The 18171-nt window shown below is 40.3% G+C and overlaps 1 protein-coding gene across 2 annotated transcripts; it reads left to right on the plus strand.

The window, feature by feature from the left end:
• The first annotated feature begins 11023 nt into the window (after positions 1-11023).
• Positions 11024-17823, plus strand: LOC147505442 (long chain base biosynthesis protein 2a-like). 2 transcript variants are annotated; one of them, XM_086557976.1, is made up of 12 exons: positions 11024-11320; positions 11420-11485; positions 12047-12135; positions 12264-12409; positions 12478-12602; positions 12708-12801; positions 12906-13069; positions 15061-15222; positions 16003-16129; positions 16273-16439; positions 17091-17198; positions 17463-17823. In XM_086557976.1, exons 1-12 carry the CDS (start codon positions 11204-11206, stop codon positions 17544-17546), a joined length of 1449 nt encoding a protein of 482 aa, XP_086414102.1. In that variant the 5' UTR covers positions 11024-11203; the 3' UTR covers positions 17547-17823. The 2 variants fall into 2 exon arrangements, with proteins under 2 accessions (XP_086414102.1, XP_086414103.1); XM_086557977.1 differs by having other exon boundaries at positions 11058-11320; positions 16006-16129.
• The last annotated feature ends 348 nt before the right edge of the window (positions 17824-18171 follow it).

Genomic DNA, 18171 nt, shown 5'->3' on the forward strand with positions numbered 1-18171 from the left:
ACTTGTGAGCTTTTCATGAAGTTATGCATGTTGCTGCAAACCAGTAGATTGCAACTAACAGTTCGATCGTCATGATTAGAAGCATCTCTAAACAAGAGCAGACCCTTTCAACAATTCCAAACCCACCACTAGCTCTTTTACGACTGTAATCGTCCATGAGCAAAATCGTTGTTTTCTTTAGTTCTGCCTTAAACATATAACAGTTAAGTTAGATGGTGTTGTATCTCACTTTTCTCTCCTCACACTCTTCTCTTTTTCTCTCTCTCTCTAGGTCACGCCTCTTTTTCCTTTCCTCCCACTTTCTTTCCCTAGGTCTCTTTCTTCTTTATACCCCCCTCCTTCTCTCACTAGCCGTCCATCTGTCATCTCATCCTTGTCATCCATCGACCCCGCTTCCCACACGTCTGCCCCTACGCTATGAGGGTTATATCCGAGGCCCTGATACGGTACTCCCTAACTCCCTTTAATGCCTTGCTCCCAGGCCCAGTTGTCACTGTTGCTAATCCACTGTGGCCTCTCGATCCTATGTGTCTGCGGCACTCATACAGTACTCCTCATCTCCATTTAATGTCTTACTCCCGGACCCCTTCATCGTTGATCCTTCGATTCCGCAGATTGGGCCACTACAAATGCCCCTCTCGAGTCCGCGATCCTATAAACGTTCATAGGCTCGAGAATATCCATACTTTTGTCTTTTCTATGTCTCGATTTCTACAAGGCGTGCATCATCATCATGACACACAAACTGCCCCACGTGATCCCCACGAGTGTGCTAGTTGGGGTCTCTTCGTTTCTCGCTCCTCCACACGTTGCTCTTCCCCTGGTCCGATTATAGGCTCCTTGGTTTCTGTTACTTAGCTTTTCCCCTTCTACCCCTCCCTTCCTTCAATTCCCGCTCGATTCTTATTCCCCTCTTCATTTATTTCCTTACTTTTCTCTCTCTCTCTCTTGTTTCTCTCCCTCGTTTTAGCTGGTGTTCTTCTACCTCCCTCACTGCCAACACCGTTATTTGTTCTCCATATCATCTCCCTCACTACTTGCTACCCCGTTTGAATGCATTCCCATTGATCAGAGCGTGACTCAAGTTGGTTCTCTCTCCCCCTTTTCCTTTTGGTTTCTACTGTTCGAGGGTTTTCCCTCTTTCTTTGAAACGGTTGATCTTCTTCCACGATTTTCCCATATCTGACTCCCGATCTAAGGATTCATCCTCATCGCGGACCACCGCCGTGACATCTCCACCTCCAGTGGATTCTGCCACTTCCCCCTCCACCTCCGGGCGGCCTTCTACCATCTCGTTACCCCCACCGCGATCTCGCAGACCTAATATAGAGGCCATTAGGGCTGCTTACGGGATCCCTAATGATGTCCTAATAGAGCACGTGCCCGACGTCACTCACTATCCCCACCTCGTTCCCCGTTGACCGGGATATCTAGTAGCCACAGTAGGTCAAATCATATTTGGTCTTCGACATCCCCCCTTGCCAAGCCATAGACAATTTCTGGCGAATTATGTATGCCGCGAACCATTACAACAAGACCCGAGAACCCAAGATAACCCTCCATGATATAATCTCCCATTATTATATAACGAAAAGTACCAAGGACGTCAGTGTAGGATACCATTCCTTTTGTGTACGTCCTAGAAAACAATCCTTTGTCCTTCAAATCACCTCCTCCGACAAAACCTGGCATTATTACCCCTTTTACGTCTCTAGGAATTTCCTATCCGCGAATCTTCCACCTGATGTGACTCTGAATCATCTTGCTTTCTGACCAGCGGTGAGTGTTTTTCTTGTTCATAATCCTACTTTAGGCGCGATATGGTCCGCTGACTAAACCTTTGTTTGCCTTCGTGCAAGTTGGCGGCCAGACTCTAAATCCCACATTTACAAAGGGATCACTTCCACTGTCTTCCAACAACTCCGCAGCCTGGGATCTTCTCAAACCAAAGTCCTCGGCATCGATCCCTCTCTGGGGACTCCCCTTCTATCTAATCCTGCCTTGCACACCTTGGGAAAATACTCAGCACCCTTCTATCGCCCACCACCCCCCAAAGAAAGAAGACCCGGGCCTTCCCCTCCCCTCCCAAGAAAGTCTCGACCCTCCAAAAGTAGCACCAGCAAGCCCCCAGGTCGCGGCTTTACTAGGAAAACATACGAATCCAAAGCTCATGCCTAAGTTGTGGCTGCAGCTTTACGCAAAACTCAAGCTGCGCCTTCTTCCCCTTCTCATCCGGAAGCAATCCCATCCTTCAGGTCCATCTCCGCCTGGGACGGCCAATATCTTCCCTGCCTAGTCTGTTGACTCTATTCCTCCTGCCATGGACATCAGTAAGATTAAATTATTCGACAGTGACTCTGATGACGACGTGGTGGAAGTGGACCCTGCCGCGACAATCATATTGATAGGGTTATATACTAAAAACATTACTTTTGTAATAACTCTAATTCTTTATATTTTGAATGAGAATCATATGGGTAAATGTTATGTATATTATATATGTTATTAGTTATATGCATGTGTCTAATACTTTATGTTGTAGATGATATGGTGTGAACACATAGAAGATCATATCATCAGTACCTTATAAAGTATAAGTAATCGTTCACAACCTAGATGGATTTGGACAAACTATTGGTACAGTTGTAGTATAATATGGTATTAGCTTATCTTGACTATAGGATTACACTAGTACACTTTGTGTGTATTGAACAGGACCAAGTGAGGTTGTTTCTCTTTATACTAACTATATAAGAGAACAAACGCCTCTGTTATTATGGATGTTTGTCCTCCTAATCCGGATATAATAACGGGCACTTACGCATTGTACATTACTTTAAATCATCAATGAGTGAGATTCATTTGTGAATCAACAAACTCGATGGATTGGGTAATGACATTGTATGTAAGGTGTGCTGTTGATTATAGAAGGAATCCGTGTCCCGCAAGAAGTCGGGCTGATGATGTCCCCTTGAGGAGCTCATAAGGATTGTCATGTAAACCCTGCAGGTGGATTTGATCCAACATGACAATGAGGTTGAGTGGTACTACTCAAGGACATAAGAAGTTGATTAATGTAGTTGTCAGTAACTTGACTTAATCAACGGACTTTCGATATCTTAAACACGGAGAGATCAACGAGTATATAATATGGAGCCCATAAATGTTGACACATAATTTGAGATTAGGGCGGTAGTGCAACAATGACGTCCTTTAGTGGAATAAGCCATTTGTTAACAGACTTGGGTCGTGTGTTCTGGACGAATATGGGAAGCCCAAGCCCGTCAGGAGGCCCAACCCTAATTTCTCCTCATGGTCCCTGTTGTAGCCTATATAAAGGAAACCTCTTTCTCTGGCCGTTTTACACACAGAAAAATCAAGGTTTTGCTCAAGAAAAATAGATCCAAAATCGGTTCCATTTTTTAGAGTGATAGAGGCCAAGTGAGAAAGGAGAGGTTGGTAGATCGTTGCCCACACAACGTCCAATCTATTGAAAGGAATACAATAGAAGATCAAGAGGTTGATTGTTGATTTCATAAAGCTTGGATTCTCAGAGACATTTTAGCTGATTCTATAAGGTATGTTTTCCATTCCAAAACCGTGAACCCATTAATTCCGCTGAGCGTGGGTTTTCGCGGTTTCTAGAAATTTGCATTCTGAAACAACGGTTCTTACACACATCAGCTATCGAGACTGCTCCTCCTGCTGAGACCTCGCCAGTCGAGCATCCTCCCAAGCGGAGCCACACAGCCGCTGTTGAAGAACTTGACCCTGCCTCCCTTTCCTCTTGTCACACTCGCCGCCCCGACAAAGAGGTGGCCCCCTCAGGAAATACGGCGGACACCCCTGAAATCTTCCACCCCACTTTCAAGGTTCGTAGCCGACATGTTACTGTTGTTGATTTGGCCTTAGATAACCCAACGGTGGCCTCCACAATGTTTTATGGTTCCCACCTCCCATGCGATATTGCAAACATAGAAGGGGGCTCCTTTGAGCAGCACAAAACCTCTTTGTACACCAACTGGGAGAAGGAAATTGTCCCTTGTGCTTTGTATTTCCCCATTGCATTCTTCTCCACTCTAACCACTCTTCCCCTTTCTTTTAGGTGCATTTGGATGTTTCATTTATGATCCGCGACTTGTTCTCCTCCCTGAATACCAATGAGGCCTTGGAAAAAGAGTTGGGCAGCCCGACGGCATACGAGCCTCCTGTGTGCAACTGCAAAGTGAGCTGGAAGCCACGGTTTTAGCTAAACTCCGGGCTGAAGATGAGCTCAAGACCGCGGAGTCTGCTCATCAACGCTATATGGATGGCATAAATGACCATCTAAACAAGCAGCGTGAGACCCTCCAGCTTCAACATAAGGACCACATTGACACTCTCACCCAGGAGCATGAGGAGCATACTGAGACCCTTCTACAGTGGCACAAAGACGACATGGAGAAGCTCCAGCAGCATTTCAAGGCCCAGGCTAACAAAAGGGTGGCCAAGAAACTCAGGGAAGAATACGCCCACTTAACCAAGGAAGGCCGCCTTCTCCCAGAAGAGCCTTCGCGGCCTATACTTGAGCCAACCAGTGCCCGCCCTCCCATGATGCCGCAGCAGCTCCTGATGCTACTCTCATTCCAGAGGCACCGCCTGTGACCGCTGAACCACTTGATACTATTATCTCCACGGAATCCCTCAATTAGATTTGGAATATGTGGGTTTTGGGCTTGGACTATATGCCTTAGGACTTCTGTTTTGTTCATGTGTGTAATTGGAACGTACATTGCAACTTGTACTTGTTTATTTTGATGTGTCTACTTTGCTCTTGTTACTTCGATCCATATGCTACATCTCTTACTCTCCTTCTTTGTTATTAATATTTGGTCTTAGGCTTTATCTTTGCCTTACTCTTGTTTACTCTCCTCGTTATTAGTTTTGTGCGTGGTCTTATTGTTTATTCTTTCACGCCCTATCTCCCTTCTAACTTTCTGCTATGCATTCCCTCTTTTTCTCCCAATTGCACTCTGCAATTTGGGAGTTGCTCTATCCCCCCCAAGTCAGACTTGAGCTCTAGAGGGCTCGATGCTCCTGGTGTGGGGGAGGCCTCCACCCCCCCTCCTCTTCCCCGATTGCACTCTGTAATTTGGGAGCTGCTCTGTTTGCCCCTAAGTCGGACTTGAGCTCTCTATATCTCGATGCTCCTAAGGAGGGGAGGGCTCCCCCCCCCCCGACTGCCCTTTGCAATCGGTGGATTACCCAGCTACCTGCCACCCTATTGTTTTATTTGTTTCATAACTCATTTACATGTAATGTCCCAAAAGTGTCATCGTGTTATTTATATTGCATATAGCTCATGTCTCAAAAGTTAGATTTACATTGCATTCAAATATAAAACTTTTTCAACAATCACATTCCATGGCCTATCCAAAACCTTTCCCTCTCGGTGCAGCCTGTAGGTGCCAGCCCCTCCTTTCTCCACCACTATGTAAGGTCCTTCCCAGTTTGGACCCAATTTCCCGTCGCTGTCTTTCCTTGTGCTTGGAGTTACTCGGCATAGTACCAAATCTCCTACTTGGAACATCCGCGGCTTTACCCGCTTGTTATACCGTCTCTGCAGCCTTCGGTGGTACTCTTCTAACCTGATCCGTGCACTATCTCTTCTCTCTCCTGCCAAGTTCAAATCCCTTGACAGTATGCCCTAGTTCGCTCCATTCTCTATGGCTCGAGTTCTAGTGGTGGATGCCACCATCTCTCAAGGGATCACGGCTTCCACCCCATATGCTAACGCGAAGGGTGTTTCTCCTGTGGAGGTCCACAGTGTAGTGCGGTATTCCCAAAACACATGGTTTAGTTCATCTGTCCATGCCCCTTTCCTATCCTCCAATTTCCTCTTGAGGTTGTTCATAATGGTTTTGTTGGACGTTTCTGCCTGCCATTGCCCTTGGGGTTGTATGGAGTAGAGAATCTCTATTTCACTTTGTGCGCCTGTAAGAACACCCTTACCTTTGATCCGGTGAACTGTGTCCCATTATCCTCGACTATAGCATATGGTAGTTCGAACCTACATATAACATTCTCCCATAGGAATTTGTTGACTTGTTCCTCTTTGACCTATTGTAGTGGGACGGCTTCCACCCATTTGGTGAAATAATCCGTCATAGCCAACATAAATCTTCTTTTGCCACTAGCCAAGGGCAGCGCTCCCATTATGTCCATTGCCCAGAGGGCGAAAGGCCACGTACTCAATATGTTGTGCAGAGGCTTAACAAGAGCAAATATTAGCTGAGAGAACCTTTGACACTTCTCGCGTTTCTTAGAATACTCTACAACATCTCTCTTCATGTGTGGCAAGAAATACCCCTGCGTTAACAACCGATATGTCGTAGTTCTCCCGGCCGAATGACTACCACAATCTCCCTCATGCAACTCCGCCAACAACTCTTGCGCCAGCGTCGGGCTGAGGCATTTCAACAAGGGTCCGTCGAAGTTCTTTCGGTATAGTTCTCCTCCTAACATTGTGTATCTCTGGCATGTTTGTTCCAATCTGCACTTTTCCTTTTTATCTTCTGTTATGGCTCCAGATACGAACCTTCTGATCGGTTCGATCCATCCATTTTCCACCTCATCTATCTGTAACACCTCTTCATTTTCCGCAGCACTAGGCCTCTCCAACCTTCCCACATTTATAACCCTTACCTCTGACCCAGGTATTATAGCCGCCACATATGCTAAGGCATCTGCATGTCGGTTCTCCCCATGACCCAGATGTATGAACTTAACCTTTTGGAACTTCTATGCTCTTTTTCTCAAAACCTCCAAGTACTTTGCCATCTGTGGACATCTGGCGACAAATCCACCATTCATCTGACATATGACCAAATTGGAATAAGAAAAGACTGCTACTTCCTCTACTCCCAAGTCCTTTGCCATTTTCAGCCCGGCTATCACAGCTTCATATTATGCCTCGTTGTTAGATGCGGCGAACCCCAACTTCATTGTCAACTCCATTCGAGTGTTGTCTAGTGTAACCAATACTACCCCTATTCTGCTACCTGAATCGGTGGCAGACCCATCTGCAAATACTCTCCACCCGTCCCAAGGGTTCATAAGTTCCTACTGGGGCCCACTCTCAGGCTCCATAATCATCTCTTCTCCCCAAGTGGGATCCTCAGCTGGGAATTTAGCCAAGAACTCTACCACTGCCTGTGCATTCTCCGCTGTTCTGACCTGATATTGGATTTCATAGGAGCTGAGTATCACAGCCCATTTAAGCATTCTTCCCGACTTTTTGTCTCTCAATGCCTATTTGAGGGGCAAATTGGTTAATACCACCACTGAGTGTGATTCAAAGTAGGGTTTCAACTTCAGTACCGAGAACACCAACGCCAATGCGTACTTCTCAATTCTGCTGTATCGGCAGTAATATTATATCTTTAAAAAGCTTACTCCTAAGGCACATATGACCTGTAGCATCATATGGTGTTATAATTACATGTATCATCATGGTGTTAAATTACCATTAGCACATGGTAGCATAAGACCTGTAGCATCATGGTATTATAATGAGATGTAGGGAATAAAAACTAGGTAGTTATATAGTACTAGAAGTTATAAGTAGTGTAAAAGAAAAGGTAAATAAATGAGAAAACTAAATAAACAAATAACGACTTAAAAATGAGAGGCAGTTATATAGTTATGACCTTGAGGTGCTCCAAATTGAGCTACCTAAACCAGTAGTTCACTCCAACAAACTTATACTACCAAGCTACTATCTGAGTACCTGATGACAATACAAGACTTTGACAAATGCTAAAGAGCTAGAATTACAAGTGAAGAGGTAACATACCACAACTTTGATCTTAGCAAGATTGCTTTCCTTTGTGCTTATCTCTGTTTCATTTGTTTGTAATTTGTTTGAGACATCATCTACTTGTCTTCTCTGCTGCCTGCTAGTCTTTGCATCGAAGTCATTAACAAACCCTCTTGTAACAAGAGGCAGAAACTGTGATGGCTCAAAGGATTAATATATCTGGTCATCTCGATATATTAATATCCTCTCAAACTTAATTACACTAAGAAGATCTTACAAGTTTAGTTTAAAAGGAGTGGATCTGTAATTCTGTATACAGTAGCTTATACCTTGACCCTACCGAGTTACTAGATAGGAGCCACAAGCTAGCAAATGCCCATTCCAATAGGGCAACTCTGAACGCACACGCTACTATATCTTTAACTTTTAAAGGGGGTGGACTACATGAGTAGAAGAAGTGTGTTCATAACTTCATATTTTTCTTAGCTGTTCAAAGACTAATCCTACATTCTATCAGCTACGTCAACTTTCAAATACCATAGAACTCACAAACAAACTTCACTAGTTCCTTTCACACTTCCATCCCTTCTATTTATGATTCCCTGATTCTACACTTCACTCCATTTCTACCCTAAACTAAGTAAGTATTCAAAGGATCTTAATGTTAATAGTTTAAATGGAGTGTTGAACTTGATACAGTAGTTTTTAACTTGAGCTTATCAGATCAGAGTCACAAGCTAGCAAATACCCACGCCCAGGGCACAACTCTAAACATTCATGCTACTAAGCTAACTTTAGAAAAATTACCAAATGAGCAGAAAAAGTTTGTTAATTATTCAAGGCTATATTTTCCCTAATATCTCTATGAACAATCCATAGCTGACAAAGCCTCACTAATCATACATTCAAAGTCTTTCAAATGCTCATAACAATTGAGCCCCATGTTACAGAACCCATAAACACACATGCCCAACACATGCTATCAAGGGCCTTATTCCTTTTACAGGTTGGCCAATCCATGTTGCCCCAAACAGGGCCTAAAGTAAATTATACTTCATTATCATTGTATACAAGTATGCAAACCGTGCTACGCATTGGTTTTTTTAAGTTTTGAAACCCGTCCCTCGAGATCGATAGTTAGTATGATTTCTTTGGATTCTAATTGTAAATGGTAATTGTAATTATATAACAATGGAAATAACAGTCATAGTAACTAGGCTTTCAAAGTACACAAGGCATCATAAGAACATAATGGAAAAAACAATTTGTGCTTTGAAATTCCTATCTTCATCACCTTTACGCAATTTGTTCTTCCATTGAGTCGCACAACCTTTCATGATGGTCAGCCTAGATTTTTCTGACGAAGTTATGTGTTTGGTGGTGTTCTGTGCATTTTCTGTTGGGAACCTCCTTTCATGGCCTGAAAGTTAGTTGTAGACAATTTAGTTTAGTTTCATACCCAATTTACCTTGTACTAATCCGAATTATACAAATAAAGTTATGACAATTTTAGTGCAGATAGGTCAACCAGGATTTTTCTGACGAAGTTCTGTGTTTGGTGGGCATTTTCTGTTGGGAACCTCCTTTCATGGCCTGAAAGTTAGTTGTAGACAATTTAGTGTAGTTTCATACCCAATTTACCTTGTACTAATCCGAGTTATACAAATAAAGTTATGACAGTTTTAGTACAGATTGGTTCAATATTTTTTTTTATTGAAATCCAACAAATATTTTTTTATGTCAGAGACAAACCCGAAAAAGATGACCTATAAAAGGTAAGCAAATACCTAGGTTGTTGGAGTGGGTTGAAGTGCTCGGAGACAATATTGCTTGTGGTAACATACAAAAAACTGGTCTTATAGTGGATGAGGACGCTACAGTGGAAGTGAGATGGACATGTCATCACAGGTTCAGTATTCAGATACTTTGCTTAGGGAAGGAATGCATATCCATGTGGATAGCTTCCCACCAACTAGTAACGAGGATGGAGGCTCCCACATTGCTACTTCCCAACCATCAAGTCAGTCTGCCCGTCCAAGCAAATTGCCTCAGAAGAAGCACAAGAGCATGGAAGGTGGAGGCAATGATGTTATAGAAGGCATGAGGCTTGTTATGCAGAATGTGGCAGATTCTTTGTGTGTGAGGAGTGAAATTGAGCGTGAGAGGATTGCAGTTGAGGCTAATAAAAACAATGCTCTAGCCTTTACTTGGGACCAAATTTGTTTAGCCATTGATGAAATTGATGTATTGGATGAGGAACAAAAGATTGCAACTATGGAGTTGTTTTCACAAGATGGCGCTGAAAACCTAAAAATATTTTTTCTCAAGATGAGTACCAACAAGCGTGCTAGTTGGTTATTGAAGAAGCTTGGTAATAATTGAGTGGATGGGTTCTCAAGTCTTTTGTGGTTGTTTTAGATACACTTTGGATATGCTTTCATTTGTTCTTTTTCTTTTTATGATGGAGTGTTAAAGTCTTTTTTTTCAGATCCATTAACTATTTTGGATGTTTTTCAAGATTATTGTAGTATTTTATTATTGTTTTAGTGAATGCAACAATAGTTTATGTGTTTGAGAGAGTTCTCTATTATTATTGTTAGACAAAATTATATATGAGTTTGCAGGTGTCATACAAGTGTTTATACTCCTAAAACAGGATAGTTTTTGTCTTTGTTTTTTTGTTCTATATGCTAAATTCATTTTAATTTACAAGTTTCATCTATATATCTGCAAAATGAAAAAGGTGATGTCATTTTTTTTTTTTTTTTCAAAGAGCAATGAGTTTTGGAGAAAAATGATAAGCAATATAGATGAATTATTCATGTTTCCAACTTTTTTTTCCTTTCCACAGCTTCTGCATAACAAACAAGATTATTCCTTTCTTCAGTTTTACTTTCCTTTCCACAATTTACCAAACAGACACATATTTGAAACTCTTTCCATTCTATTCAATTTCTTTCCACACTAAACCACTTTCTTTATTTCATTTCCTTTCTATTAGTAAAATTTTAACAAACACACCCCTATTTTCCTTCCGTTTCCTTTCCCTAGTCTTTCCATCAGAGCAAACGCACTCTAAATTGTAACAGAGAGAGAGAAAGAGCGATTGTATTTCCACCGTGTTTTAATTCATTTGGAAAGCTTAATCTACATTCAAATAGTACTGAATCTTAGAGAAACAGCTTGAACACTACAGCTGCTGAGATACTGGCATAACCACGAACAGAAAGTGATGCCGTGCTGAAAAGAACCGTCAACCCGCAACGTCCAATCTCGATTCAAAGAGGAGTTGTGTGGCGTAGAGGAGTCCTATCAATATCAAAAGTATGGCCAAAGTCGGCATGTACTATTTAACAACAACGGATCAATTCCTTCTTCTGGGTCCCATTCCCGTAGAAGAAGAAGATGATCATAATTACATACATTCAAACGTATTTTAGTTACGGATTAATAGCGTTTCTTGGAGTAATTAGAGATCTTTTTAGATTATTTCTCGAGTTTTTAAACTCTACCAATGATCATGTACGTTCTTTCTTTACTTCTTCATTGTAAGTTTTATATTTCATATCTTCAATGATATGATCGATAGTTTTTCCTTTTTATGAATGGTTGGCATTCCAGGGTTATGCTCCAATATGTCCACGATTTGACGATTTCTATATTCGTCGCCTCTATCTTCGTATACAGGTATTATTTTTCCTTGACAGTAATTAACTTTGACGTTGATCGATATTGCTTGCTGATTAAGTTTTCTTCCCTTTCAATATTGAAATATAAATAAAAGTACTTTATTATGATATTGTCATTAAATATGAAATAATTTTATACGTGTATATCATAAGAAGTTAATTTCTTATACTTTCTCATAACGGTAGCGATTTTTTTTGGTAGGCAAGCGGGGTTGTTATTGAGGTCCCGACGATTGCTTGAAACTAATTATAAAGATGCCAGTTCTTGGATTCAAAATAATCTGGGTTGTGAAAATTTTGCCACTTTATACTTGTGTCAAACCCTACTAAATGACCAGGACGTACACCTTGAGATTTAGTTTAAAATATTTATTATTTCTTACACCCCAACAGAAGTTATCCCTCTACATTTATATCTCCTAATTCAGTTACACTATCAGTCAGCACAATATAATGATTATGGTTGAAGTACTGCTGTTTACTGCGGCAGTTTTTAGCTTTATATTTGGTTCTAGGACACTGGAACTTCCATTATCTATCTAAATATTCGGGCATGCAGGACTGCTTTAATAGGCCAATTGCAAGTGCACCTGATGCATGGTTTGATGTGGTTGAGCGGTGCTCCAATGACAATAACAAGACGCTGAAGTTAGTATAGACTTTTCTAATTCCTTTTGTATTAGATTATAGACGTCTCTCGTTTTCCTTGGACTGATTTTTATAACTCTCGTGTGTAACTGTAAAAGTGTGCTATTCCACTTCTCGTCATTTTGCAGACGCATCACAAAAGTGAGTAAATGCCTTAACTTAGCATCATACAATTACCTGGGGTTTGCTTCAGCTGATGAGTACTGTACCCCACGTGTAATTGAGTCATTGAAAAAATTCTCCCCGAGTACATGTAGCACTCGTGTGGATGGCGGTACGTACTTTTGACAGCATGACACTTATTTGTATACTTGGTTCAAGCTAATGCAGTCATGTCACCAGGCACTACTATATTGCATACTGAATTGGAGGAATGTGTTGCTAAATTTGTGGGAAAGCCCGCATCAATTGTCTTTGGCATGGGTTTTGTAACAAACTCAGCGATTCTCCCTGTCCTAGTTGGAGAGGTATGTCTAGTTGCATAATTGACTTGATGTGCAACTTGAGCCCTCAATTTTAACATTCCTGTTTTGCTAGTGAATAGTGATTTTTGTTTGCTTATCCCTTCACAGGGAGGGCTAATAGTTAGTGATAAGCTCAACCACAGGTCTATTATATATGGCTGTAGTGCTTCAGGAGCCACAGTTCGGATTTTTGAACATAATAGTAAGTTTTCAACAATTCACCTGTAGAGTTAATTTGTAGTGATAATAAGCTGGTGCATATACATAGGACTTTAGTATCTCCTTATTTTTCATTTTTTATTCCAGCACCATCTCATTTGGAAGAAGTGTTGAGGGAAGAAATTGCCGAGGGACAACCTAGGACACATAAACCGTGGAAGAAGATAATTGTTGTTTTGGAAGGAATCTACAGCATGGAAGGAGAGCTTTGCAAACTTCCAGAGATTATAACAGTCTGCAAGAAATACAAGGTGATTTCCCTTGGGGATGGTAACATCTCTGTTTTTTTTATTATGATAGTGGTATATGTGATGTTGAATATTCTTGTTTGAAGTTAACAATGTTATTTACCCTGATGATTTGTGAGTTTGGTTATTCCAATTCAAATAGTAAAAGATAAAAGAGGAAGAAAGATTTCTCTCAAAACCTAACAAGCTGCTACTTGCTTGTTATTAGGGTTTCTTTCTATCCAATCTATAAACCTCTCTCTAAGTATTGAAGTTATCATTTTTGGTGTATCTCATCATTTAGAAAGACATGATTCAGTTGAATAACTGTTACAATACAATGTGAATTAGGTGTGATACAAAGAGATTGGAAATTTCTATTCTCTGCGAACAGAGAAAACCTTAATAGGAATAGAGGATCACCCATGAGATAATTTTTCTTAAGCCAAAATACTCATAAAAGAAACTCTTGAACCAGACATTTGGACCTAACATGAACTAAGGCTGTTAACATATAGAGTCCAAACTAAGACCTCCAAGCCAGGGATGTTTCCCAAGGGGTGAAGAACGAAATGGCGGTTGAGGAGACCCCTACATAAGGGAAGTATCCTGCGAGAAATGTGGACAGGAAACTCCTTGAACAATCTTCGGTGGGGAGTATTAGGAGGTGGCACCATTCTATAGCTATCCATGTTTTGTGGGGCATAAGAATTCTTGATAGGAGGAAAGTAGTGACCGGGGATTAAAGAGGCTACTAGGATGGAGTAAGTTTGAAGGGGATGATGATATCCCAAAACTTGTTTGTGGTATAAATGGCCCGTCCAAAATGGGCATGTTGGTCGGAGGTGGATGATGTCTTTGCTTTTAGCAGAGGTCCCCTCGTGTGTGGGAGTGATTCCAATGTGGTTTGGTTCTCCCATGAACGTGGAGGAGTTGTCATGTCTCCTCTCATTATGAATAATTTTAATGGGGGCAGAAATTGTGAGCTGATTGATCTTCCCCTGAGTGGGGGATTCTACATGGTCAAATCGACAGGAGAATCCTACCCTTTCAGGAGTGGACTAGTTTTTAATCAGTTCAGATTGGCCGGGTGGGTGGCTCTTAATTATTGCAGATCTTAGTTAAATTCGGACTGCATAGCATGCAGGCCAAGTTGCATTATGAATCAGAAGACATGATTAGTTTTTCAGGTTTAGTTTTCCAGTTAAATCATCAACTCATACAATCTGGATTAAATTGCACGAGTCCATGAAATCCTGAGACCTAGACAATTCTTTAATTTCTTTCTTTCTTACATTTCCTGTTTGAAATTCCTTTCTCTGAGATCTGCATTCTGACTGTCATCCAATCTTATTCTTTGGTAGCTCTTTGTCAGATTATGATTAGTATTTTCTTTTCTTTTCTCCTATCACTTCTCTGATCCTATTACATACAATTACAATGAAATTGAAATCCTAGATCCAAACCAGACATTTTGTTAATCTTCTTTAGGGCAATGTGTTGGATATGTATTCGATCAGACAAGGATCGGAACATACTGATGATTGGCTCAAGAAACTAAAAGTGGTAATATGCCTAGTCATGTGCCATAGAGCATTGAGCTTAACAGAGAATTCAACATTTATGGATCTGATTCTTTCCTTTGCTTAGTCCCATTTTTGTCTGCACAATGTCCTTAACACCAGTAATTGTACTGTCTAGTGCATGTGTACCGACATTCTTTCTTTTTGGCTTAACCAAGGTTCTGCTTCCTAAACAACTCTTATGCGCATAGAGATTGACTTTCATGTGTATCTTTTCTTATAATCTTAAATTGGTTGTGACAGGTAAGGATTCATGCACACATAAAATAAATGAATAAATGAAAATTTCTTTCGTAGATTGTAGACTTTATAAGTTATTATGTTTTTGCAGGTCCAGTGCTTACTCTATCTGCTCAGAACTTTCACAATAGATTTGACTGACTCAATGCCTTTCTCATTGGGTATTTTTAATATCATATTTCCTTGAAACAGGCATATACATATTTGGATGAAGCACACAGCATTGGAGCAGTTGGTAAAACAGGAAGGGGTGTTTGTGAGCTCCTAGGTGTCAATACTGCTGATGTGGATGTCATGATGGGAACTTTCACGAAATCGTTTGGTTCATGTGGTGGCTATATTGCGGGGTCCAAGGTTTATTGATCTTGTTGCTCATCTTTATTAGAGATATAGGATACATATACTTATAATAGGACCCCATAATTGACAGACATGAGCATGACTTTTTGGTGTTACAAATGCTTAAATTATATGGTGGATCATGCATCTTCTGTTATCCTGAGTTTTCTTAACTGAGTGAGGTTTTAGTTTTATCAGTCTGCTTAGGAAACTTCAATTCATATAATGGGTGACAATGTATTTAGTTTTGATTGTGAAATGAATTTCTTTCTTCTGGCAACAAACTTAGCAACATCAAGAGTTGACCCTCTAACTAAATATCAGACCAATGATGGGTGGGCCATCTGTATGCCATAGCAGTGAGGTTTAACGATGATACGTCGGCAAGTTGCTATTCCAATCCTTCTTTTTCTGGTTAGATTAAGTGTCTAAAGGAAAGTGGACCTAGTGCTTTGTTAACTGGTTGCAAAGAAATTGTTGAGTGTCCCACCATTGGTGTCCCCTGATGCTAGTTTGTAATTTTATTTACATGCCCATTCCTCCAGGTCACCATCTTTCATCTGAAACACTGGCTCTGCTCAATATTTATTTATTTTTCTCTTTTTCCTTGAGCCTATTTATTTCCACATTGGTAAAGAATAACGATAAACCAATAAAACGTGGTTGGTAGTTGGCTGAGGTAGTTTATTTAAGAGCAACAGGAAACACTTTTGGATTGGCTTTGATGTTAGTATGCAACTATGAACTTGTGGTGTTCAAATTTGTGACTACTTATACTTTTTATTTTTATTTTAGAAGCTTATTGAGTACCTGAAGTACACTTGCCCTGCTCATCTTTATGGCACGGCGATTTCACCTCCTGCTGCACAACAAATTTTATCAGCCATTAAAGTTATTCTAGGAGAAGATGGTTCTAGTAGAGGTATGTAATGACACTCCTCTCTAAACAATTTATACTGTATCTGTGTTTATAGCTTCTGTCGTGTGAAAGTGAGCGTTCCACAGCTTCTGCCTTCTTGTTTTGGCAAATGTTTTATAGGTTGAACAAATTTTGGTTGTGTACAGGAGCTCAGAAGCTTACACGAATTCGTGAGAACAGCAACTTTTTCAGGTCTGAACTACAGAAGTTAGGATTCAAGGTTCTTGGAGATAATGACTCGCCAGTAATTCCGATAATGATTTATAATCCTGGGAAAATTCCTGCATTTTCTCGAGAGTGTCTCAGACAGAATGTAAGTTCAATTTGTTTTTATGCTGTTTAAGTAGCATGTCATTTTTCTTTTTAGATGTTGCTTTATGGTAGTGAACCCCTGCGCACGATCAAGAAGACCATGTAATCAGCACTCCCACATTATTGTCGTAGAGACTCACTGTACCGCGTGGTACTTATTTAATAAACTTGTTAGTCCTAGTCTCCCAGATCGACTCCTAGTAATTATGCAGCTAGGAACTTCGGAATGAACTCTATATGAGATGTTGAGAATTTTCTTAAGAATGGAATCATCATTTATAAATGCTGGAGAAAAGTGTTGAACCCTTTTAGATAAGTTGAGCCCAAACTGATGCTGTGATGCATTAGTGAGGTGTAGGTATAATGCTTTACGGAGTCCTTCAAATAAGGTTTAAATCTCTAGTGGGAGGATATTAGGCTATTAACAACAATTGGCCGGTTTCAACATTTTTTTACTTCTTAAACTATTACTTGAAGCCATCAGATATTCTTTGCTTTTTTTAGATTGTTTCTAATCATTCTTGCAATGGGCTATTTACATTTCGAATTGGGATGAATGTTGATTTGAGAAACTCTAGAATGATTTCAATTTGCACATTTTGTTAATGGAACATAAAGTGGCGCCATGTTCACATTAGTTGGTCTTTTGTAGGTTGCTGTTGTGATAGTTGGCTTTCCTGCAACCGTTTTACCACTAGCCAGGGCACGTATCTGTATATCTGCTTCTCATACCAGGGAAGACTTGATGAAAGGCTTGGAGGTATTTCTAATGCATGGAAATATAATTTTCCTTTCTCATCAATATTATTTCTGTTCTTATTTATTTTTTTAACTTTTATTTTATCTTTGTTATTTTTTTGCTTCTTTTCGAAACGCATGACTTCCAATGATGTAAGGTTCTATAGTATTTGTGCATCAGTGCATGCGTCCGAATTTGTTACCTGTCAGTTGCCGTGATTCTTAGATATGATCTTGGAACTGAATTTATTGATTGTAACTTTTTGTTTTGTTTGGCCTATGTCAGGTTATTAATCGAGTTGGTGATCTTGTGGGGATGAAGTATCTCCCTGCAGAGCCCAAGAAGCAGCATAGGGTGAAGCTGGAGTAACATAAGCTATATACATACGTTTTGTGCTCTTCCACCTGTTATTATGACTTGATGCAAGTATGCAACCATTGGCACCTTTCGTTGTTCCTGCCATTCCAAAACAATTGCATGCATGTGTTGTTTTGTACTTGGCACATCCCGGCGAGTATCAGGAAACCTTCATTCTTGGCTGGATATGTTTATTATACTTGATCGCTCTAAGAATTCTTAATTATATGTACAGATCATTAGTTTGTGGATTACATATATACATGTATGCTTTTAAGCTCTGACTAAACGAGATTTAGGCTTCTGATCCCATGTTTAACATAACTTTCCTTGCTTACATACTAGTTTTCAAGTTAACAAACAGTGGTAAGGTAAACAGGGATCTTAAAATGTCTTGTTGTAGCACATTTCCCTTTTTGGCCATAGTAAAATAATATTTTCATCTCAGCAGTAGACACTTATTTCAGTGGGAGAACCTGGTAGTTATCGGTAATTGGGTAATTTGCATCTCTCATTTAATAGTTAAGCATTTTTTTCTCTTGCAATATATTTTTTCTTCTTTCTTGGGTTAATGTAATCCCGTAAGCGAAAAAGATTTACAACTTATTCTGATCTTACTATTGAAGTTGTCTACTGC

Source organism: Coptis chinensis, chromosome 4 (assembly GCF_015680905.1).
Source record: "Coptis chinensis isolate HL-2020 chromosome 4, ASM1568090v1, whole genome shotgun sequence".
Taxonomy (NCBI): Eukaryota; Viridiplantae; Streptophyta; class Magnoliopsida; order Ranunculales; family Ranunculaceae; genus Coptis; species Coptis chinensis.